This window comes from Urocitellus parryii, chromosome 7, assembly GCF_045843805.1.
Source record: "Urocitellus parryii isolate mUroPar1 chromosome 7, mUroPar1.hap1, whole genome shotgun sequence".
Lineage (NCBI taxonomy): Eukaryota > Metazoa > Chordata > Mammalia > Rodentia > Sciuridae > Urocitellus > Urocitellus parryii.
The window spans coordinates 173,360,009-173,384,075 of NC_135537.1; the positions used below are offsets into that span (position 1 = coordinate 173,360,009).

The 24,067-nt window shown below is 32.3% G+C and overlaps 1 protein-coding gene across 3 annotated transcripts in view; it reads right to left on the minus strand.

The window, feature by feature from the left end:
* Nucleotides 1-24,067, minus strand: part of Abca5 (ATP binding cassette subfamily A member 5) — a 75,254-nt gene that overhangs the window by 46,153 nt on the left and 5,034 nt on the right. For 2 of the 3 annotated variants that reach the window (XM_026401346.2, XM_026401344.2), the window contains exons 3-13: nucleotides 19,613-19,646; nucleotides 19,137-19,253; nucleotides 17,954-18,158; nucleotides 15,666-15,827; nucleotides 14,824-14,912; nucleotides 12,543-12,772; nucleotides 10,878-11,019; nucleotides 9,559-9,747; nucleotides 8,172-8,319; nucleotides 7,787-7,955; nucleotides 4,717-4,775 (exon numbers count right to left, since the gene is read on the minus strand). In XM_026401346.2, coding sequence (XP_026257131.2) covers nucleotides 4,717-4,775; nucleotides 7,787-7,955; nucleotides 8,172-8,319; nucleotides 9,559-9,747; nucleotides 10,878-11,019; nucleotides 12,543-12,772; nucleotides 14,824-14,912; nucleotides 15,666-15,827; nucleotides 17,954-18,158; nucleotides 19,137-19,238 — 1,495 coding nt within the window. In that variant the 5' untranslated portion in view covers nucleotides 19,239-19,253; nucleotides 19,613-19,646. The remainder of the gene's footprint in view (nucleotides 1-4,716; nucleotides 4,776-7,786; nucleotides 7,956-8,171; nucleotides 8,320-9,558; nucleotides 9,748-10,877; nucleotides 11,020-12,542; nucleotides 12,773-14,823; nucleotides 14,913-15,665; nucleotides 15,828-17,953; nucleotides 18,159-19,136; nucleotides 19,254-19,612; nucleotides 19,647-24,067) is intronic. The other variant, XM_026401345.2, reaches the window with a different exon arrangement.

Consider the following 24,067-nt stretch of genomic DNA (forward strand, 5'->3'; position numbering starts at 1 on the left):
CGTTTTGAAGACACAGAACTGAGGCAACAAAGAGTGGAACTCTGGAATGCCAAGCATGAGAGAGACTTCAGAAAACCTCTGAGGCTTCTGGTTGGGACCTCAAAGGACTAAACTTAGGAAAAAGGGTAAATGAGGAGCACTCCAGTCATCACAGAGACAAACACCAGGCTTCAAGTCATTTTAGCCCTGACTGGAGAAGATGAAATGAGGTTTCTGGTATCTACAGAGCTACAGGCCAGAAGCAAAGATAAACACTCTCCAAAGGAGGATCACATCACACAAATATTAAATTATCTGGGTACCTACAATTATCCAAATGCCATGTGTAGCATTCAGTCAAAAATAACCAGAATTCAAGATAAGGCAAAAATCCAATAAAATAGGCAAGCAATAGAAATAGACCTACTGGAGGTGCAGATATTGGTGTAATATTACAAAGATTTTAAAATAACTATACTATCATGTTTACAAGAGAATGTCAGAAAAGACTAGAAACTACAGTGCATTCATGCACACACACACACATACACACACACACAGAAAGACAAGAACCAGAAAATTTTTGAAAAAAAACATAAAATTTTTGAAAGACAATTTATCGTGAGAGTAGACCCAACTAAAAAAAAATTTAGTGAATGACAAAAATCAGAAAATATATCTAAAGCACAAAGAAAAAGAGTAAGCAAATTGTATTAAACATGCTGAATGAAAGTAACTGTCAAGCTTAAAATTATATATCCACAGATATACCCTTTAAAACTGAAAACTGAATAGAAGATGATTTCAAACAAAAATTTAGACATTGTATCACTGGCACATCCATATTAAAGGAAATATTAAAAATGTCTTCATGGAGAAGAAAAATTAGAAGATCAGCTGCAAAAAATAATGAAGACAAATGATATGGTAAATGTAAGTAAATCTAAATGAATTGTCTTGTAAAACAATAGTATTGTTTTTGTTTTAAATATATTTAAGTATAAAAATATATGAAAACAATATTAAATAAGTTGGAACAAAGAAAAAATATAGTTGTGGCCTAATTTGGAGAAAAGTAAAGCATTAATTTATAAGTCAAAGATATCTAACATGTTACATAATCATTTTAAAAAAAAGATGTATAACTAAGAAGCAAACAGGGACAGTGAGAAGTAAAATAATAAAAATTTTTCCAGTGCTTCTGGTGCAGCTAACCTGTTAAAGGATGAGAGATTATGGGAAAAAAAGGCATATAAACCCACCTACAGCCACTAAGGCTAATATGAAACCACTATCCGGGCCACCAAGAACTTGTCAGCCAAACCAGAGACTCCTTAAAGTATAGCAAAATAGTGGCTGCCTAAATCTTTAAACTTTGGGGTAGTTAAAATGCATAAATAGGTAACTGATTGCATGTTAAGAAACTAGAAGTAGCAAAACAAATTATTAAAACTACGCTGAGATTCCATCTCACTCCAGTCAGAATAGCAATTAAGAAGAATACAAGTAATAACAAATGTTGATGAGGATGTGGAGGAAAAGGCACACTTACACATTGCTGGTGGGACTGCAAATTGGTGTAACCACTCTGGAAAGCAGTATGGAGATTCCTCAGAAAACTTGGAATGGAACCACCATTTGAACATTTATACCCAAAGGACTTAAAATCAGCATACTACAGTGACATAGCCACATTAATGTTTATAGTGGCTCAATTCACAATAGCTAAGCTATGGAACCAATATAGGTGCCCTTCAACAGATGAATGGATGAAAAAAATGTGGCATATATATATATATATATGTATGTATATACTTATATATATAAATATATATGTATATATACTTATTTATATATATATACTTATATATACTTATATATGGCACATATATATACTTACATATATATATACTTATGTACTTATATATATGGCATATATATATATATATATACTTAGTAGTATTCCATATATGACAGACTTAATGACATTTCCTGGTAAATGGATAGATTTGGAAACTATCATGCTAATCACTTAATAAGCCAATTCCCAAAATACCAAAATGTGGAGAGCAGTGATAGAGAATGGGAGAGCAGTGTCTGACATTGGGGTCTTTGATGACTTCATGGTTGTGGCATGCCTGGTGTCTGGGAAAGTTTCTGTGCAAAGGTGCAGGATGCCTAGCTGCTGTGGTAATGCCCCCATGAGGAGGCTCTGTGCTAGAGTCCTATAAGCCTCGACCTTGATCTCAGGCACACAGCTCCTGGGAATAAAGAAACTTTCTAGCTAGAGGACCACAATATTTCACCAGCTCCGCTGCTCCTGAACCTGCCCTCGTAAGAGCAACACTAAACAATGGACTTCATTGAGACCTCTACAAAGCTCCTAACATTGCTCATTACAACTGTAGGATGTAACTGTGGAATAAACTGCATAATGTTGTTAACTGTAACTTTCCTGAATACAAAGAAAAATGCTTACATAGTCTTTAATCTGATAATGAGACATATATAAATAAAGACTGCTGGCATAATTCTTTAGACCTGCTTCTCCAACCGAGAGCAGAGCTCCACCTGACCCCTGTTATCTTCAAAATCTGAGACTGTAGTCTTTATTTTTCTTATCACTCTTCACCCTCATGGGAACCTGCTATATTGGCCTGCTATATTGGCCACTGGTGTGGCACCGAAGGCCAAATGTTCTCTTTGTTATGCAATGCCAACACACAACAAGGGCAGGAGGGGAAGAACAGAAGTTCAGTGGATTAGACAAAGGGGAATGAAGGGAAGGGGGGATGGGAATAGGAAAGACAACGGAATGAATCTAATATAATTTTCCTATGTGCATACATGAACACACCACCAGTGAACTTCACATCATGTACAATCATAAGAATGATATCCTAATCAGAATAAGTTATACTCCATATATATATAATATATCATAATACACTCTACTGTCATGTGTACCTAAAAGAACAAATAATAAAAAGGAGAAAAAATTAAACATAAAGAAAGCCATAATAAAAAATAATCAAGAATATAAATCAATAAAATGAAAAGCAAATTATAATTCAGCAAACCAACAAAACCAAAAACTGACTCCTAGAAAAGATTAATAAAATTATTAAGCACACTGCAAGAAAATTAAAAATGACAAAAAAATTAATAAGCACACTGCAAAAAAAATTTAAAATGACAAAATATACAATGAAAAAGGGATTATGATTACAGATTCCACAGGAATTAGAAAGTTTTTTTAAAGATTATTAAAAACAACCTCTAACAACCAACTTTGTCAATTTAAATAAAATCATGGAATTCCTTGAAAACAAATTCATTAAAACAGACACAGTAGTGGAAATTCATAAGCTGCTTTTAAAATTTACATGGAAATGTAAAGAACGCAAGATATGATATTAAAAGTTATCAAGACTAAACATAAGGCTACAGCAGTTAAAACAATGTGGAAAAAGGGATAGATAAATATAAGTCAGTGGAAGAAAATAGAGTTCAGAAGCTAAAATACACATGTGTTATTATCTGACTTAATTTTGTAAAACAACATTAAGATATCATTGATATACAATAAACTGCATATGTACAATAACTGATAGCATTTTGCCAAGCTATCACCATTACCAAGATATTGAATATATCAATCTCCCACAAAAGTCTGAGACCTTCTTTAACACGTCTTCTCCTCTGCCTCTTTCCACCCACTTCTACTCATCTCCAGCAACCACTGATTTGCTTTTCTTTCACTGTAGATTGTTTTTCTATAACTTTGTATAAGTGGAATTATACAGCATATGCTCTGTATGTCTGGCTTCTTTCACTTAATGTACATATTTTGAGGTTCATCAATGTTGTAGCCTGTATTAACAGTCCATTCCTTTTTATTGCTTAATAGTACTTCATTATATGAATATACTACATTTGGTTTATTCAGTCATCTGCTGACAAACATTTGGGTTATACCTAATTTTTGGTTATTACAAATCAATTTGCAATGAACATTCATGTGTAAGCATTTCTATGGACATATGCTTTCATTTCTTTTGGCTAACTATCTAGAAGTGGAATGACTATGTTTAACTTTTCACCAAACTGACAAACTATTTTTCAAACTAGTTTTACAACTTTATATTCCATCTAGCAGTGTTTGAGAGTTTCAGTTCTTCCATATCCTTAGCCATACATGATATTATCAGTCTTTTTAACTTTAATCATTTTAATAGTTATGTGGGGCTGGGGATGTGGCTCAAGCAGTAGCGTGCTCACCTGGCATGCGCGGAGCGCTGGGTTTGATCCTCAGCACCACATAAAAATAAAATAAAGATGTTGTATCCACTGAAAACTAAAAAATTAATATTAAAAAATTCTCTCTCTCTCTTTAAAAAAATAGTTATGTGATAATCTCATTGTGATTTAATATGCATAGTTCTAAAGAGTAATGATACTGGACATCATTTCCATATGCTTATTTATTATTCTTTTTCTTCACTGGCATAAAGTCTGTTCAAATATTCTCTCAATCTATTAACTAGGTTGCCTGCTTTCTTCTTTTTGAGTCTTGAGTCTTGAGTCTTTGAAAATCTGGATAAAACCTCTTTATCAGAAACATGATTTACAAATTATTTATTCCAGGTCTATGGTTTGTTTATTCATTCCCTTAATAGTATCTTCAAAGAAAAGATTTTTAATTTCCATTGACCAAATACTAGAAAAGCTACTTACTTCTCAGAGCCTCCACATTTTCACTTTTCTTTCTGTATGTCTTCTGAATACCACTTATTCTGAAAAACATATTTTATATTAAAAATATTTAAAAATTTATAAGTATCTGTGTTTACATATATAATATTCCTATCAATGCTGTCTTATTTTAAAATGTACTTTATGAAATGTGAATTAGGCTGGACACAGTGATGCATGTCTATAATTCCAATGAATTGGGAGGCTGAGGCAGGAGGATTAGAAGTTGGAGGTCAGCATCAGCAACTTAGTGACACCCAGTCTAAAAATAAAAAGATAAATAAACAAAAGTGCTGGGGATGTGGCTCAGTAGTTAGGGATCCCAGGTACCAAAAAGAAAAGAAAATTAAACTGGATATATATCTCTAGCAATACAATGTATTTAGATATCTCCATATTTAGATAATAATTATTTAAATTTTGCAATACTTTTTGGCCTGCAGGAATACTTTATGTTCATGTATCCAGAAGAAGAATTGGCATTTTTGTGCCAAAATTTGAAAAGGAAATACAAAGGCAGTCATATTTAGTAGGAATAAGAGTAACATACCTTTCTACTAAAACAATGAGCCAAAAAAAGCTGGCAACTATAAAATTATTTTAAAGAAGCTACAAAAGTACAGCACTTGTCTCTATTTTTAAAAATTATTAAGTTTTCATGCTAAGTCAACATCTAAAATTAAGTGGAACATCTGATTCAAGCAATTTATGCATTGCTTTTCACCTCTGGTTAAATATGTGTCACTTTAATTAAGTAGGATAAACCAGATGCCATTTCATGCAAGCACTCGTACCAAACTGTCTATAAATGTGATTGTCTTACTCCATTCAAAACATTCATACATAATTGTTTCAAGAATTAATGTTTTTTAAATATTTTTTAGTTGTCAATGGATCTTTATTTTATTTATTGATATGTGGCGCTGAGAATCGAACCCAATGCCTCACACATGCTGGGCAAATGCTCTAGCATTGAGCCACAACCCCAGCCCCTCTGGTGAAGGCGATCCCCCACTCACTGTCTTGACAGGGTCACAGTGAGAAAAAGTGTTGGCAAAGCCGCTCTCCCACTGTCTTGACAGGGTCACAGTGAGGATGAATACTGGCAAAGCCACGCTGGTTGGTGGGTAACCGAAACCATGAGACCCTTTTTTATGTAATTGGGACTTTGCATTTTCATGCTTATGTTTCTCACAGGAGGCATGAGTATGTTAAATGCCAAACAAATTAAATTTCAGATGGCTAGAACAGAACAGGTAGTTCATGCCTTGGAAGCTGTTCTGCTACCCACCCCTCAGCATATCAAGGACAAAATAAAAGGCTATTCTTCTATCTTAGTACATTGTGGACAAACCTAATAACAGACAACAATCATTCTCTGAAAAAAAAACTATGAGAACTAGTGCACCTTGACTGAGAAACAAACTCTTTGAGAACTAGTGTACCTTGACTGAGAAACAAATTCTTTGAGAACTAGTGTACCTTGACTGAGAAACAAAAGAAACTCTCTGAGAAAGCAGCTCAACCAGTTTTATGAGAATAAATTTAGGAATTAATTAAAATAGCTTTATAAGACACAGTTTTAGAATAATGTTAAAAATATTATTTTATTTAGATTCTTAAGTTTAGAAATTATTAAGTCTTTAGTTATATAGGTTTCTGATATGCTTTAAGGATGATTCATAAACTTTAGGACATTTTAAATATAAGATTTAAAGGGACTTTTTTAGATGGGAATTTTAGATTAAAAATAAAGTGCAGGTGTACTTTAGGTTAATGATTAATTAAGAAACTTAGACTCTGGTTACGTAGTTTGGCATTAGTTAATAAGGAAATAACATATCTTGGGAAAAATAGTAAATCTTGGGAAAATCTGAAGGATGTAAATTGGTGACATGTTTTATTGATGATTCTGTACTTTGATGATTGTATGGCTGGGGGTCATATCCTGGAAGAATGTAGATCGGTGTGCTCTCAATCATGGTTAAGGAAATGTCATGTCTTGGCAAAGTTTTAAGTTATATAATCAATGACATATTGTGAATCTATAATGATGAGAAAAATTGTAATAAAAGGGGACCCAGAGAAAGCAGCTTTAGCTCTCTCTCTGAAGATTGCTCAAAGGGAACGACTCCTGTCTCATCATTTCGCCGACACCACTCCTCCTTCGGGACTCCCTGGACCCCGCCGGGGCTGGCCCCCGGCACCCCTCAAGAATTAATGTTTTTAAAATCAGTTTAAATTTCACCTTTGAGAAGGCTGACCACTGACCCACCATCTTAAGTATTTTAACACTGTTTTTATACATGTTTCTTAAAATTAAAGAAGTATATTTTACTTCATTTTTTTTCAATTTGAACTTGTTTTCTTTCTCCTTATTTAAAAAAAAATTAAATTTGACCGACATGACAAGTCCAATAATGAATTTCTTTGGTTATTAAATAAAAATAATATCCTATCTTTGATCATGTCATAGAAAACTGAAGGTCTATGAAATAGGTAACAATTTAATGTTACATTAGACAATGTAACATAAATCAAATTATAGAATTTCTACTGTTTTAGAGTACATAATGGGAAAAGTTTTTAAACACTGAGTTTTATTGCTTTTAAAACTTTCCAATAACAGGGTGCTATAGTAAACACCAATAATCTCAGCAGCTAAGGAAGCTGAGGTAAGAAGATCATAAGTTCAAAGCCAACCTCAGCAACTTAGTGAGGCCCTAAGCAACTCAGCAAGACCCTGACTCTAAATAAAATATTAAAAATGGCTGGGGATGTGGCTCAGTGGTTAAGCATCCCTGGGTTCAATCCCTGGTAACATAAACCTTTCCACTGAAATATAAAAATCCAAATCTAGCAATAACTTCATTCTACATGGCTATAAAGCAAATAAAAACTAAAAAGAAAAGCAGCTCTTATTAACACTATGCTTTAAAATCATGAAATGTCTACCAAATCCAAGATACCACATATAAAAACATATTTAGGATTTCAGTCTGGCAGCTTCCATCGGCAATTTACACCTAAACTGCCAAAGAGTGAATCATACCTTATGGCTTCTTTGCCTATAAATTCTGAAGAAACAGACTCAACAATTTCACCAAAACTAATATTCCCATTAACGTTGCCCTCTGACAACTCCTTATAATTTCTTTTGCTCTTTGACCAATATGATGGTTTTAGAAAATACAAAGATGATCTCCGTAAGCCAAATTCCCCTGAAAAACAAAAATTTTTAAAAAATTATGTTATTTCTGAAAAGATTTCAAAATTATAAAAACAGGAAATGAATTATTAATTCATCTAATTTTAATTTTAAAAGCCACAGGGGGCTAGCAGTCACCATATAAGACTGGTTGACCCTCTGTCAGCAAAAAAGGAAAAAAAAAACCCACTAAATATCTTGAAAGTAAAATCCAATAATAAACTCATACCTGGAATGACTTGATCAAGATACACAGCCAGAAGGACATAGAATGTACTATTAAGTGCTAGCATGATAAGAGTAATAATTAGAGGATATGGGCCTTCAGTCAAATTAGAAAATAAAGCACCTTCATGAAAATCTTCTAAATGCATGACCTAAAAACAGAAATACCAACTTTATTATTAAAACATGATAAAAACAAGTAAAAGCTAACACTACTCAGCACCACTCATTATATCCAAAGTAACAATAACCAAACTCGGCCTTTTTACAGACTAAATTAGTAATAAGAATTTATAAGGAAAATGAGATTTCACCAAAATATAAATTCAACACAACAATGCTATCAATTATGTTTTAAATGCTGTGCTTTGTAAACTTGGATCTATCAGCTCCTGAGACAACAAATTCTCAAGTAATCACTACCAAAGGAAAGAAAAGTGAAGGGTGATGTAACCAGGGCAAACAAAAGAGTTATTTCCCCCAAAAGTCAAATAAATTAAGCATCAGAAGATAAAATTAAGGAATCTAATACTGAAAAGATAAAAGGTATTTTGATTAACCAATACAATTATTAAAGTATTCTAGCAGATATATGAGACAGAGGAGAAAGAGAAATGCAATGGAGGATGAGGTCGCATTTATGCAGGGGCGCTGCCACCCACAACTAAAACATAAATCTACAATTCCACCTTCCTAAGAAAGGGGGAACTCAGTTCAGTGGACTTTCAAAATGTGTAACAATAGCTCTCTTCTTAGTCTCACAAACCTGAACTTTCTATCCCAAGACGAGTAATACATTATATTAAAAAATTATATATTTTTGTACAATAACCAAATTTATCTTCTATTATATAAAGCCATTTCTTTTAGACTTTTTTCACTTAGAATCTGACTACACCTATAAGGATAAATAATAATCAAATTTATAAATTAGGTATTATTTAAATGAATGACAATTACATGAAGCCTAGGCCAATAAAATCAATTAGGCCTTTTTATTTCACTACTACATTCATGTCAAATTTGTTCTGCTTAATGCACAATTTTCTGCTAAGCATTCTACCATTTATATATAGTAGCAATAGAGCAATCTAAATTACTTGGAACTTAAACCAATGAATTCTGAGTAATTATACTGAAATAGATTCTTGGAATGTAAACAAAGCAAAAAGCAAAGAACTTACAGAACATTTAATTGAAAACTTAAAACTGAAGAAAATATACATAAAACTAGATATAAAATGTACTCAAGTATTCAAATATTATTTCTCATGTTGAAATTTTAAAGTAATTTTATTTTGCAAATCAAATGTAATGTTCATAGTAGTATAAAACATTGGTTGGAACTGGAGAGAAAAGAAGGTATTTGTGAATGCAAGATTATTACCTACCTGTGCAATACCAATCAAAAAAGTACACTGACAGAAAGGACTTAAAAGCCACACTAATGATTTTGGAAAACTTTCCATGAGGACTATCAAAAGGCCAATAAATCCGAAAGCCACAGTGACAAAAAATTCAACTATTCCCACATGTTTTGATTTTTTAAAAAGGGGTGTCAGCATCAAAGCAAAAAATATCTATAAAATATAAATATTAAGGTTAGTTAATGCAAACTGTTCATATACACTGATATGAAAACAAAATTAAATTTGCTTATGAAAGGAGCATTCACACTATCATTGGAAAATATGATTCTAATTTATTAAAGCTATGATATTTAATTTTCATACAGTGACACATATTTTAAATTTTTAACTTGACAAATATTAAAGACTGTATATTATCTGTATTATAGGCAAATGTGAACATATCTACACTATAGAAATCAAAGAAACATGTAAAATATGTAAACAATAAATCAACAAGCTCCTAAATATAAGACCCATTTTTTAAACAATGTGTCGATATAAAACTAGAGACATACTTATGAAAGTACAGGAGAATTTGTAACCTGTCATTTTAAAAAGTAGAGGTGATAGTCAAAATACTTAACAACTGGTACAGATCAGTTTATAACCTGATCAAAGTAGAAGCTGGAACCACTTAAAACAAAAGCTTGTCATTATACCCAGCATTCACCCTATATACCAAATGAATATCAATACTGCTAACGAGCTATATTTATAAAAACATCTTTTTTTGTTTTCTTCTATTGGTACTAGAGATGAATCCAAAGAGACTCTACAACTATGCTATATCCTCAACTGTTTTTCTTTTTTAATTTGAGACAGAGACTAAGTTGCAGAGGCTGGCCTCAAATTTAACAATCCTCCTGCCTCACCCTCCCGAGTCACTGGGATTACAGGTGTGTACTACCACACCTAACTACAAAAACATCCTTGAATAATCACAGCACAAACTACCTTGAAACACAGTTTCATGAAGACAAAGGAATAAAAAGTACAGTACTGGACAATCTTGATCACACATGGTTATATAAAGATTAGAACAGATAAAATCAGAGGAACTATAAGTGAACTGTAACATATAAAAACAAGTTAAATTTAAACCTGAGACAATTCTGTATCTTTCCTAAAAACATGGAAGTACAATAATGCTACATAATTTATTATTAAGTAATTTATCAGTAACTTAGTGATAACATATGTTGCTATGAGAAATTGACTATAAGTTAACCAAAGAAAAGCCTTTACTATATTACCAAACATTTTGAACAGTTATTTTCATTTGAAGTTAAAACACTTACAGATGATAATCCATACAGGAAAAAAAGGAGAAATATCACAATGCTGCTACTTTGAGGGAATAATGAAGAGGCTGTTGCAATGACCGCCATGAGAAGAGACATAAGAAAAATCAAACTCATATACAGAAGAACCCAGGAAAGCCTAAAATGAGAATACAAATACATTTATAGCAAATGCAGAGGCTTTAATGCTTAAAACAATCATCTGAAACAAAACTTCACATTTAGCCATTTTATTCTTAAGTCAATTTATTTCCATGTATGTTCATATACTGAAAATTAAAATTCATAACTAAAAATACTGTATTAGTTAAATTAGATGTAAAAAATGTACTCTAATATAGAGGTAAAATGCTGAGTATCATTTACAAAACCTAAAAGCTTTGAAAATTAATAGCAATTCACATTTAAATCTAATACTCTCAAAAGTTCAATAGGGCACATTGTCTGATTTTCTTAAGTTTACTAAGTCTATATAATGATTATCTTTATGGAATGTGCTATAATTAAACCTCCAGTGGATTTTGTTACTGTAAATAATAAAAGTTCCTTACCAATCAATGATGTAATTATTATACTTATAAAATGTATGATCAACAAGAACAACCCAGTCACAATTTTTACTCAAGATTTCTCTTTAAATCAGAGCTCATTTTATCTTTATTTTTCCCAGTTAGCAGATTATGATTTAACAGAGGATATAAAAATCATTGAATTATGGTTAAAAGACAGTTAAATTAATAAAACTGGATCCATTGTTTCAGAGGCAAAACTGAGGTACTTGAGACTGATTTGCCTGAATTCATCCAACTGTTTCCCACAAAATACTTTAATAACCCAACACATCTTAAAAATTAATTGTTTCTAAAGTAACAAGATAGCAAAGAAAATGTTATACACAATAATTCCATTATATAAAGTGTTATAATTATTTCTTAGATTAGGCCTCGTGGAATAAAATTTTGTAAAATAGATGATAGCAACTTACACAGTATTAACTTTCCCCCTAAATGAGCTTAAAACAAATTTTATTACATAAGTGGGAAGAGTAAGGAAAACACACCTAGATATATTTATAAATATGCATGTGTCTATAAAACTACCATTACATAAAAATGCTGATAAATTAAAGTACATTTGTATAAACTTCTTTTTCATTTGTTTCTTTATAAATTATATGTATATTGCCCATCTTAATTCACTCAAATAACTAAAATTTTCCCAGGGGAATTAAAGTCCATCTATTACATATGAATCCTTTAATCATTTAAATTTTAAATCATTTAAACATGTAAATCTTATGATACTAAGGGAGGCCCATGACAGGCAATTAATTTCTAACTTTCCAAGATCACATATCTTCTGTGCAATGAAATACAGAGTGAAAAACATGGAACATGCCTCATGAACTAAAACAAAATGTAAAATAAAATTTAAATGTGTTGTCAACATAAGGTTTCCACAATTCCTCTTCCCCTATGTGAAAATAAACAAATTAGTTGCTGAAGTTTATTGACTATTCTGAAATTCTAAGACAAATGCAATCATTTTAAGAAAACAGGATCAGTATCTCATCAAGTTGGGTAAATAAAATAATTCTGAAGATCTGTATAATACTTAATACAACTGTTAAGTATACTAAATAATAAACTTTTAATAACATACCAAAAGGCAGTGTCATGAAGTCCCATTATCTTTAAAAATTCCTTTAACTTTTTTTCTTTTTCGGCTACAATATGAATTGCCAAAAAGTATCCAAAAGGTGAAAATGCTATAACTAGATATATTAAAATTATGCCTCGAGAAAAGGTAACTATTTCTACAATAGCAGTTTCTCCCATGATTACAGCTTTAGTTGACTCCAGCTCCTTCCAAAGAGAAACATTGGTCTTCAACTACAATTAGAAAATGTAAATGCATTAATTTAGTTCTGACAGTTGTTTATAATAAAATGTAACAACTGTAAGTCCAAATTCAGTCAATAACCTCATAAAAATAAAATCCTCAAAAAGCTATACAGACTTGAAATAAAACAACTGACCACAATATCAAGATACAAAGTAGAATACTACTTTCAATTCATTCTGGAAGTATATGATAAATTTTAAAGTTTGAAATTGGTACATTTTAATTAAGTAATTTGTCAAATAAAATAAAATTATGCAATTATTATCTTAAGCAATCATATGCATCTTAACAAAAATATACAACTTCAAAACTGAGGATCTTGAGAAAAAGTATTAGTACCATCACTCTTCATACTAATGTTTAAAAGCGTTCTTTTTCACAGAATGCCTTTCCATTGCTTTAAACTATATGTATGAAGTACATATGGATGGGATATAAAAACTACTTATGACACATGATACTTCTAACACTTAAGCAAATGCTACACTGAGATTTGTCCTGCCAATTCATCTCAGGTGGTCTAGGTTGTAGATGGCTAAAGTCTTTGGCCAGGACACAAGTAAGTGGTACAACACCATTAATGTGAAATACCCCATAGTTCACTACCTTTACTGTAAACATCTATATTGAATTGGTATAATATTCCCTAATGCATTTATACCATGTTACAAGAGTTTATAAAGCAATTTTACATACATCATCTCATTTGGTTCTTATAACCCAGTCAAGTATTGTGTTAACATTTTACTACACAGCAGTCTAACAACAGAATTACTGTGTAACTCTTGATTCCAATTCTATCACTATTCATGCATACTCTTAACAGACACTGTAGTAAAGATTGCTGACACGCATTTTTGAAGTCATAATACTTTATAGTATAGATTTCAACTAGAAAAAGCAAATAGAAAAACAAAACAGACCCATAATGAATATAGAGGAAAGAGATATGATTAATTCTAACAATGAATTATGTTGGGCTTGTTTTAACTGCTAGGCATTGAACTTAGGGCTTTAGACAGGCTAGGCAAATACTCAACCACTGAGTTACATTCCCAGCCCTAACAATTCGATTTCTAACTAAAAGAATTGCAACATACTGCTATCTAACACAGACACAAAATTTAAAGATTTTTTTAAAAATAAATTTCATGTCTAGTTCTTCTGCTAAAATGTAAAATGCTAAATCAGGTCCAAGCCTGTCTTTAGAATAATTCAAACATTTATACACAATCCTAGCAGCAGCAAAATATAGTATTAATGCTCATATTTAGGAGTCAAAAAGCCATAGCTTGGCCCCATGCAGTGGCACATGCCTACAATCTCAGCTACTTGGGAGACTAAGGTAAAAGGATTGCATATTCAAAATCAGTTTCATCAACTTAGGCCCTTAGCAACTTAGGAAGACCCTGTCACAAAATAAAAAATAAAATACAAAGGTCTAGGGAATGCAACTCAGTGGTCAAGTGTTCCTGGGATCAATACCTTTTACCAAAAATAATCCCATAATTTGAATTTCTATTTTGCTGCTGAGTTTTGACAAGTTACTTAATATCCCTATATTTCAGTTTCACATTAAAATCAAGATAATAGCACCAATCTCACAGATTTGTTAAATGCTAAATGGGATAATATTAGAACATAATTCAAAAGTAGTGTTAAATATGACAAATGTTGTTAAATAAAAAATAAAATCTGCAATTATGACTAAAATAATAAAGATAGTCACTTTCTTTAAACTAAGTTATTTATATTCCAGCGAGAGTCTAAAAGCATTTCATAAATATTATCTATGGTTAATAATGATATAACATGAATATATAGTATGCTGAATCCTTTGTTTAAAAATATCATATTAAAGTAGCTTCAAAAAGTATTAAATCAGAAAATATAACTTCCACTATACCTTTTTTCTTAAAGAAGTTATTTGCAAGTTATATATTATATATATTGGCAGCAATCTGACCAAATTCAATTGTAAAGATTTATGAAGGTATTAATAAAATATGATTTAGTTTTCTGCTATTATCATATTCACCTGTATAATAGCGGCATCTATGGATGCCTGTAAAACAGTGAACCCAGAGGACCAATACTGAGCAGCCTCACACGATTTTGAACAGCCAGCTATAAGGAGAAAAATATAAGACATAATATTGTGTTCAACATATGTAAGTGCTTTCTTCTAAAGGTGACATATGGAGAGTTAACAAAGAAACATAATCAATCTCTACAGAACTAAAAACAATATGCTACTACTGCCCTTCAAAAGCAAATAATCTAGGACTGTTTATTTGAAATGTGGAAATAAAACAGTTACATGTGTTAGGATACTGAATGGTAAGTGAATAAAAATGTAAGGAGAGACATTAAATGTAAACATAAAAAAAGTAAATATAGTTAAAGTAGGTCAACTTTTTTATTTTAAGATAGTCATTCATAATGACTTTGTTTCAGCACACCTCCAGATACACAGTGAAGTCCAGATTCAGACAACAGAAACAAGAATTTTCTATAAAATCACAAATTCAGTACTTAGCACAGTGACTTTATTAATGGGAAATCTTAAGGATTTGTACCATAACATGAGTAAAAACAATGACATAGGGAAACAAATACAGATTTACAAAGTCTTATAAGATATAATTTTGTTTTATACTATAATTGATAAATGTATATATATACACACATATATATGTGTGTACACACACACACACACACACACACACACACTTTATGCTACACTTGAGTGTTCCTATATGAACAAATAAGCACAGCTGAAAATACCAATGTTGGAGCCGATCAAATTGTGCATATATATACTGCAAGCAGCAAGGCCATACATTTCTTGTATTTCAATGATTATTTAGGGCTATTTACCTCTTGAATCCATATAAATAGAAGATACTGGAATCACATCAGGAAAAAAGCGAAGTTCATAGGACATGAAGTCTTTGAAAACCACACCTACAAAGTTGCTGGGCTTAGAAAGACTGGATGCTAGCATTTCTTTTTCGTTTGCATATTCTTCTGTAATTATGACTACAAATATTAACAATACAGTTAATTCATGAATTAAAATGGTTTACTATGTATATCAATTTTATAATTATATTTGATGAATGGAATATTTTAAGCACATTTGTTTTATTTTCTAACCTCTTAGAAAATGAAGATAATACTAATAATATCAAAGAGTAAAAGAATAATTGAATTTTATTGGCATTAAGTTGTCCTATTATTACATAAACTATCAGTATACTGTGTAAGTTATAAGTACAATAAAGCATAGTAAAAAACAATATGTACAAAATTTTATCAAGAGATTATTTCTCTAGGAATTGTACTAAACTGTAATACTGAAGAGTTTTGTTGTCATTTCCACTTTTTAAAGTCCACTGACCAGGAGGAGACTTACTCAGATTTTGAAATTTAAAACTTCCAAAAGCAGTAAAATTGTAAAAATGCAGGTCATTTATCTACCTGAAAGTAAAACCAACACATAATTCCTTGATAAATGAAAGGATATTTTTAATTTAAATAATTCTTCTCATGAAGACAGTCCTCTAATCCTTCTCAGAAGTTACGTATGTATTTTAGTAACTATGATACAACTGTTCTTTGAATAAAAATTGCCACTTAAACCCAATATTTCTTATTCCTTTCTTAGAAGAAATAAATTTTAAATATCTTCTTGCAGTTTTGTTTACAAGTGACTTCAATTCAGAAGCTCCAAAATATGTAGTAAAATGGAAAGAACACAGAATCAGTACATAAATTCATCATTCATTAGCTGTGTGAACACATGAAAGTGTTTAAATAACTCTCCAAACTTTACTGTTCTCATCCACCACACCCAGTTAATCACACAGGGTTGCTGTGAAGACCAAGTGAAGTAACAAACATGAAGGTGCTGTGTAAATTATTAAGTATTACTTAAATGTTAATTAACATGATTTTCTAGACTTGTAAACTAGATATGAAACTCCAGAATTGACTTGAATAAAGAGGAAGTTAGTTCAACATCCTATGAGTTGTGTTACCACATATGTGTATATAACTCATTTTCAGATAGTTCTATTATTAAAAGATAGAACTTTAAAAGTATGTGTGTGTGTGCGTGTGTGTGTATATATACATATATTTGTGAATAATGGTATCCCAGTGAATACATAATATACCAACAAGATATGTTTGATAAAAATATTCAATAGCAATAATCTGCAAAAAATGGAGTTATTTAGCTCCTTACTAACTCATGTCATCTACTCAGTGACATACTGAGTAGACATAAGATAGTTGATTACAACTATCTTATATGAAACTAAAAAAATGCTAGACTGTTATTTTCTATAGTTCAGCATTTAATTGTTTAATCATTACAGTGTAAAATATTTAGTATAAACATTTCCCTCACCTTCTCCAGTTCTTGCTCTAGGTTCCCTCAAAGCTACTTAAAAACTCACTAGAACCTAGCACAGTGGCCCATGCCTTTAATCACAATGACTTAGGAACCTGAGGCAAGAGGATCTCATGTTTAGAATCCAGCCTCAGCAACTTGGCAATGCCCTAAGCAATTTAGTGAGACTCTGTCTCAAAATAAAAAATAAAAAGGGTGGGGATATGACTTGGTGTTAAGTGCCCCAGGTTTCAATCCCAGAAAAAAAAACACCCCCAAACAAAACAACAAAAAACTCACTACAATGTCATTGCTTACACTATTTCCTAGTCCACTTCTTTGTGAGATATAAAACAGATCTAAGTACTTAGCCACAGTCATAGTTTTCAAAATGAAGTGCTTATTCAGTTTATACTATATACCTCCATAAACAGGCATGGCAATCTGAAAATATTGCTGCTTTATGCATTTCTAGCTTCTCAATTATGAGTCAGAATCAAAGTAAAATATTACTTCTAATCTTTTTTGTTATACAAATATTCTTAAATTATTTTACAAATGTCTAAGAATTCAACTTAAAATATGAAAATACATAAAATACATATTAACAATAATGTTTCACAAGAAACATAAGGCAGTAGAATTATTTTTGTAACAATATACTTGTTGGGAGAATACATCTCTAAGAGTTTAAAAAATGCTAGTAAAGCAAGCCAATAAATATTGAATCCACTTTATGTCATAGAATACATATATAAGATCACAATACCATCAGGAAGGTGGTCAGTAGACACTCTCTGCATGATGTTGCTTGTAATATTAGTCACTGGAGTATATCCAAGAATTAGATTAGAAAGGATAGATTTATCCATAGGATTAAGTTCTATATCAGGCACTTCTTCATATTTCTTATTTGGATGCATCATGCTTATTAATATTAACCAAAATAAAAAAAATAATGGAAAAAGTATTTCCTATAATAAAAGAAACAAAGCATTATAAAATATAACACTGGCAGCAAAAAACTTCAAGATTTGTATGCACATAATATAAACAAGAAAAAACATGAAGAATTTGGTAATCCCTTCTTCTGTACAAAAAGTAAAAGCAGTTCTACACCAAAAGAATTACTGTATTGAGCATCTCAACAAATCCAGTAGACATAGTAGGTGATTTTTCTTTTACATTCAGTTTTGCTGAAACGTTTTAAAATTCAAGTCACATAATAAATTAAAGTGATATAAATGCAATATTTAACTATCTTAGGTCACTGATATAAAATATAATAAATTATTTACTCATAATTTTAAGTACTTACCAAATATCCCTATAAGAATCACCACAAAAATGTCTTTGATTCTGAATTATAAATCATACTTTAATAAAGCCTAAATTTATACTACTAAAATTATACTCAAATTTTATGGTCAGCTTTAACAGGCATGAACTATTATTTCACCTTTCTGTTTAATTGTTCTTCTAGTTTCAGAAGAAGACATTTCCACCCTTTCAAATTATTACTAAATGGTTAGCTAGAGTTCTTTCTTTCTTTTAGCAAAAGTAATGCATGCTGCAGTACAAAGCTGTGACATAATTTTAGTATTTTAGGGCAATTCAATCTAGAGTGTATAAAATGGAAGGGTGTGGAGAATAATGTTGTGGAATAATGTTCTGCAAAGTTATCTGTGAAAAAGTAGGTTGTGAATGTTGAGAAATGCACTTAAGTTCAAAATTAAGAACTGATGTTAGAAATTAAATTTAATAATAATGTTTCATATTTAGGAGCACTAGGTAATTCAGTTTTTCTTTTATGGCTTTTACTTTGCAAGCAAATGCAGACAGCAAAAAGAAATTATAATAAAAATGTATCCAGCAAAATTATCTCTTAAAAATGGCAAATATCAAAACAAAATAAACTACAACAAGGCATAAGAAAGAGTATTTTAACTTACCTGAACACTACTTTTTTTAGTCCTGCATTTAATTAGATAATTCTTCAATAGAAGTGTTCTGGTCTGTCTCCAAACTCCCACCTCCCTAATTGCAGTGGCCATGTTTTCTGGTCAAGCCTATTAACAGAGAAAACAAATAAGCAAGCAAATCTTGGAACCACACAGTAAAGCATAAGTCTTTTTTTATTTTTATTTATTTATTTTTATATTGCTGGGGATTGAACCCAGGGCCTTGTGCATGTAAGGCAAGCACTCTACCAACTGAGCTGTATCCTCAGCACACAAGTCATTTTTAATGGCAAAAACAGGTGATTTCAGTCCCAAGTAAAATGAAGTTAAGCATATTTTAAGCTGTCCCTCCCACCTGGAAAGAATACATGAAGCAGCAATTTGAGGATGGTCAAAAGTAAACAGTAAGTATCACCGGGAATGACCAGAAATTGAAATACCACCAAACAAACCAGCAGGGAGCTTACCACTTTTTCTCCTTGTAATCCTCCAAAATGAACACTGAAGTGAGCACCATGCCACAGAGCAAGTTCCAGAAGGAGAAATGGGAAAATTTAGTCTTAATGATAAAAGAAAAAGCAGAAATACCAAGGTTTTTTTTGTTCTTTTCTGCCTTTGCCTATGTCCCAATCCCAAGTAATACCATGGTAGCAGTGCCAGAATGCACTAATGAAAGCTAATGAGCCAAAACCCTGAGGCAGTGGAACCTTCATCTCCATGTGCAGCTATGGCTCCTAGAGAGCTGGGGCAATTCCCATTCTTTTCTTCTCTACCTTTTGTCACTAAGCCCTGGATGTAGTAATTATAGTTGCAGAAGTGTATGGCACAATGAGACTTTCTGTGTGGAAAATGCAAAGAGAAGCTATGGGAAAAACAGTAGCAGAGAGGTCAAATAAAAGAAAAGCTGAAGAAAGCACCCAAAAAAGTTGTTTTTTACCTCCTACATTAACTCCCAAGCTGGGCATACATGGTTCTCATCCTATGTGCGTTAACAAAGACTAGAGGAACTGAACTGACAAAGACCAGTCACTGGGAGGCACACACAGGACAGATCCAAACCACACTGCAAACATTTTATAAACTAAACTGAAATAACCATCACAGTTCAAAGACTATGAGTGGAGACTTACTACCTGATCCTAACTGGGTTGACAGCTACTAAAATAAAATATCAACATTCCCCACAGTGAGATGGTCAAGCATCTCCACCCCTTGGGAGATGAAGGAAAAAAAAAGGGGGACTCCTTAAAATTAAGGAAATCAAATCTCTCAGGGCCAACCTAGTCTCAGTCTTACAGGGTTAACAGAAAACTAGGAATTAAAAATGTAAGCCATCTTCAAGGCCATTGAATTAAAATAAAACCGGGAGTCTGGGGTTGGGAAGTCAGGAGGTCAGCTCAGTCTTCTGAGACTATGTGGTCAGCAGAAATACCAAGAAGCCAGAGCTGACAAGGTCACTAAAATCAAAAGCACTGGGACAAGACAATGGGTCTGTCTGCCCTGTTCTGAAAATAATATTAGGGACTTTCCCAGGTGCACCTCCAGGTGGTAAGGGGCAAATGCAAGCATAAAATAAAGTAACCCCAGTTACTTTTGCTTTATTAGCATAGTAAAAAGTACACCCCAGACTGGGGTTGTGGCTCAGTGGTAAGCACTTACTTAGTGCATGTGAGGCACCTGGGTTCAATTCTCAGCATCACATAAATAAACAAACAAACAAAAAAATCACACCCAAGGTAGAGACTTAAGATGGTAGATATGTGTCACATGAGGAAGCATGATGAAGAAGACCACAAGTGCAATCACCTCTATATGTGATGACACAGAGACCAGGACCCTGTCTACTACATAGATGCCATAAAAGCTGTATTCATTTGTCCACTAAATTAGCCTGGGATTTATCCCGTGTCATCTCCTTTGTGCTGAGCATAAGAATAGAATCTCAAAAGAAGAAATACAAATAGCCAAAAAATACATGAAAAAATGTTCAACATCTCTAGCAATCAGGGAGATGCAAATCAAATCTACACTGAGATTTCATCTTACCATAGAATGGTAATCATCAAGAATAAAAATAATGGTAATTACAGGTGAAAATGTGGGTAAAAGGGTCATATATTGTTGGTTGGACTAAAAATTGGTACAATCACTTTGGAAAGCAGTATAAAGATTCCTCAAAAGGCTAGAAATAGAACTACCATATGACCCAGCTAGCCCACTCCTTGGTATTTATCCTAAAGAACTAAAATCAGCATACCAACCAGCAGTACAATCCACAAAAGCCAAGTTATGGAACCAGCCTAGGTAACTGTCATTAGACAAATGGATAAAGAAATTATCACACACACACACACACACACACACACACACACACACACACACATATATATACACACACAGTGAATTATACTCAGTCATAAAGAAGAATGAAATTGTCATTTTCTTATAAACAGATGGAACTGAAGAAAGCCAGGATCAAAAAGTCAAGGGTCAAAGTTTTCTCTCATATATGAAAGTTAGGAAAAAGAGGGGGAGACCCAAAACTAGAAGGGAGGTCAAGATGTAGAAAGATAGGAAGGGAGGAAAAGGGGAAGAAATGGGGAATCATGTTGACCAAATTATATTATATAAATGTATCACAATGTATGGGAATTTTATATATAACTAAAATGCACCAATTTAAAAAATGAATAAACAGACAACCAATAGAGCAAAGGAAACGGACCAGGGGAAAGGAGAAGAGGAGGCAATGAGGACGTACAAGACTGAAATAGAGCACAGTATAAATTCAGATTGAACCCCACTTTTATGTATAATTCACTAATAAAACTATAATACACTAATAAAAACAGAAAAAAAATGAATAAAGAGCCTTGCTCCTGTCCCAGTGCGCCTTTTTCTGATTTTTCTGATGGACAACATAAGAACACACCCTGCCAACTGCAACAGGATTAAACAAAGCCCACAGTTCAAACAAATCAAAATTTCTTGGCAAATGATGTATGTATATAAGAACAACTATAAGAAAAATAACAGATGCCAATGTCAAAATGATGCAGATTTGGAAATTATCTAGTAAAAACTTTAGGTAACTAACAAGTGCTTTGGTAAGAAATGGTAAACACTCTTGAAAAAAATTGAATAGAAAATCTCAAGAAAGAAATGGAAGCAAACCAAAAGCAAAACCAAATGGAAATTTTAGAACAGAAAAACACAGTAAAAAATAAATAATACTCATGAAGTGGGTTCAAAAACAGAATGGAGGTTAAAAAAATTAGTGAACTTAAAAACTGATCAATAAAAAACTCCCACTTTGAAGTTGGATGCCATGACACACATCGAAGCTACCCAGGAGGGTGAGGAAGGACAAGCTGAAGGCCAGCCTGGGTAACCCTGTCTCAAAATAAAATTAAATTAAATAAAAAGAAGAGCTGGAGATATAGAGTGGTATACCACTTACCTAGCAAGCAAGTTCAATTCCCAGTTCCAGAGAGAGAGAAGGAAGGAAGGAAGGGTATAGGGAGACAGGAAAAGCAAAGGAGGGGAGGGGTCTGAGAGAAGGGAAGACCCAATCTGAACATCAAAGAGAAAATAAGATTTTTTTTAATATTTATTTTTTAGCTTTTAGGTGGACACAATATCTTTATTTTACATTTATGTGGTGATGAGGATCAAACCCAGTGCCTTGTGCATGCTAGACAAGCACTCTACCACTGAGCTACAACCCCAGCCCCAGAAAATAAGATTTTTAAAAAATTAACATAGTCCTTTGAATAAAGAACTACTAAATTTCATATAAGCATAGTTACAAGAGAAGAAAATGGTAATGCTAAAAACAGAAATAAAGAATTAATCTGAAAATGTCCCAAATTTGGCAAGAGATATCAAACTACAGGTTTCAAGGTGCTTGGTGAATCCCAAAAAGGTCAACTGAAGAAAATCCATGCATATACACATTACAATCAAACTGCTCAAAATTAAAGACAATGAAAATTCTTGAGAGCAGTCAGAGAATGATGTAGCCAACCTATAAGAGAATAATGATCTGAATGAGAGTAGATTTCCTATAAGAAATTACAGAAAACTGAAATACTCATATACTCATACAGCTTGGCAGTTCCTTGAAAAGTTGTATGAGCCTCAAGTTCAGTCCTAGGGATATATATTCCAAAGAACTCAAAATAGGAATTCAAAGGAGTATATGTTCACACATGTTCATAGCAGCATCACACATAGTAGCAAAAAGGTAGAAATGGTCCAAATACCTATCAACAGATAAATGGATAAATTGTGACATGTAAGCTGGGCATGGTAGCACATGTATATAATCACAGTAGCTTGGGAGGCTGAGGCAGGAGAATGACAATTTGGAGGCTAACCTCAGCAACTTAGCAAGACCTTAAGCAACTTAGAGAGACCTACCTCAAAATGAAAAATAGAAAGGACTAGGGATGTGGTTCAGTGTTAGAGCCCCTGGGTTCAATACCCAGTACCAAAAATTAAAAATTTGTGACAAATATACATAATTAAATATTATTCAGTCACCAAGGAATGAAGTACTGATATATGCAATCATGTAGATGAACCTCCAAAATATTATGTTAAGTCAAAAGGTCAGACAAAAATATCAAATATTATACAATTTCCATTTATGTGAAATTTCTAGAATAGAAAAATCCATAGAATAGAAAAATCCATGGTGGTTGCCAGAAACTAGCGAAGAAGAGAATGGGAAAAAACTGCCTAATTGGTGAGGGGTTTTACTTTGGTGCGGTATAAATAAATTTCACCTCAAAAAATTATTTTTAAAAAACAAAACTTTAGGGGCTGGGGTTGTGGCTCAGCAGTAGAGAGCTCATCTAGTATGTGTAAGGCCCTGGGTTTCATCCTCAGCACCACATAAAAATATATAAAATAAAGGT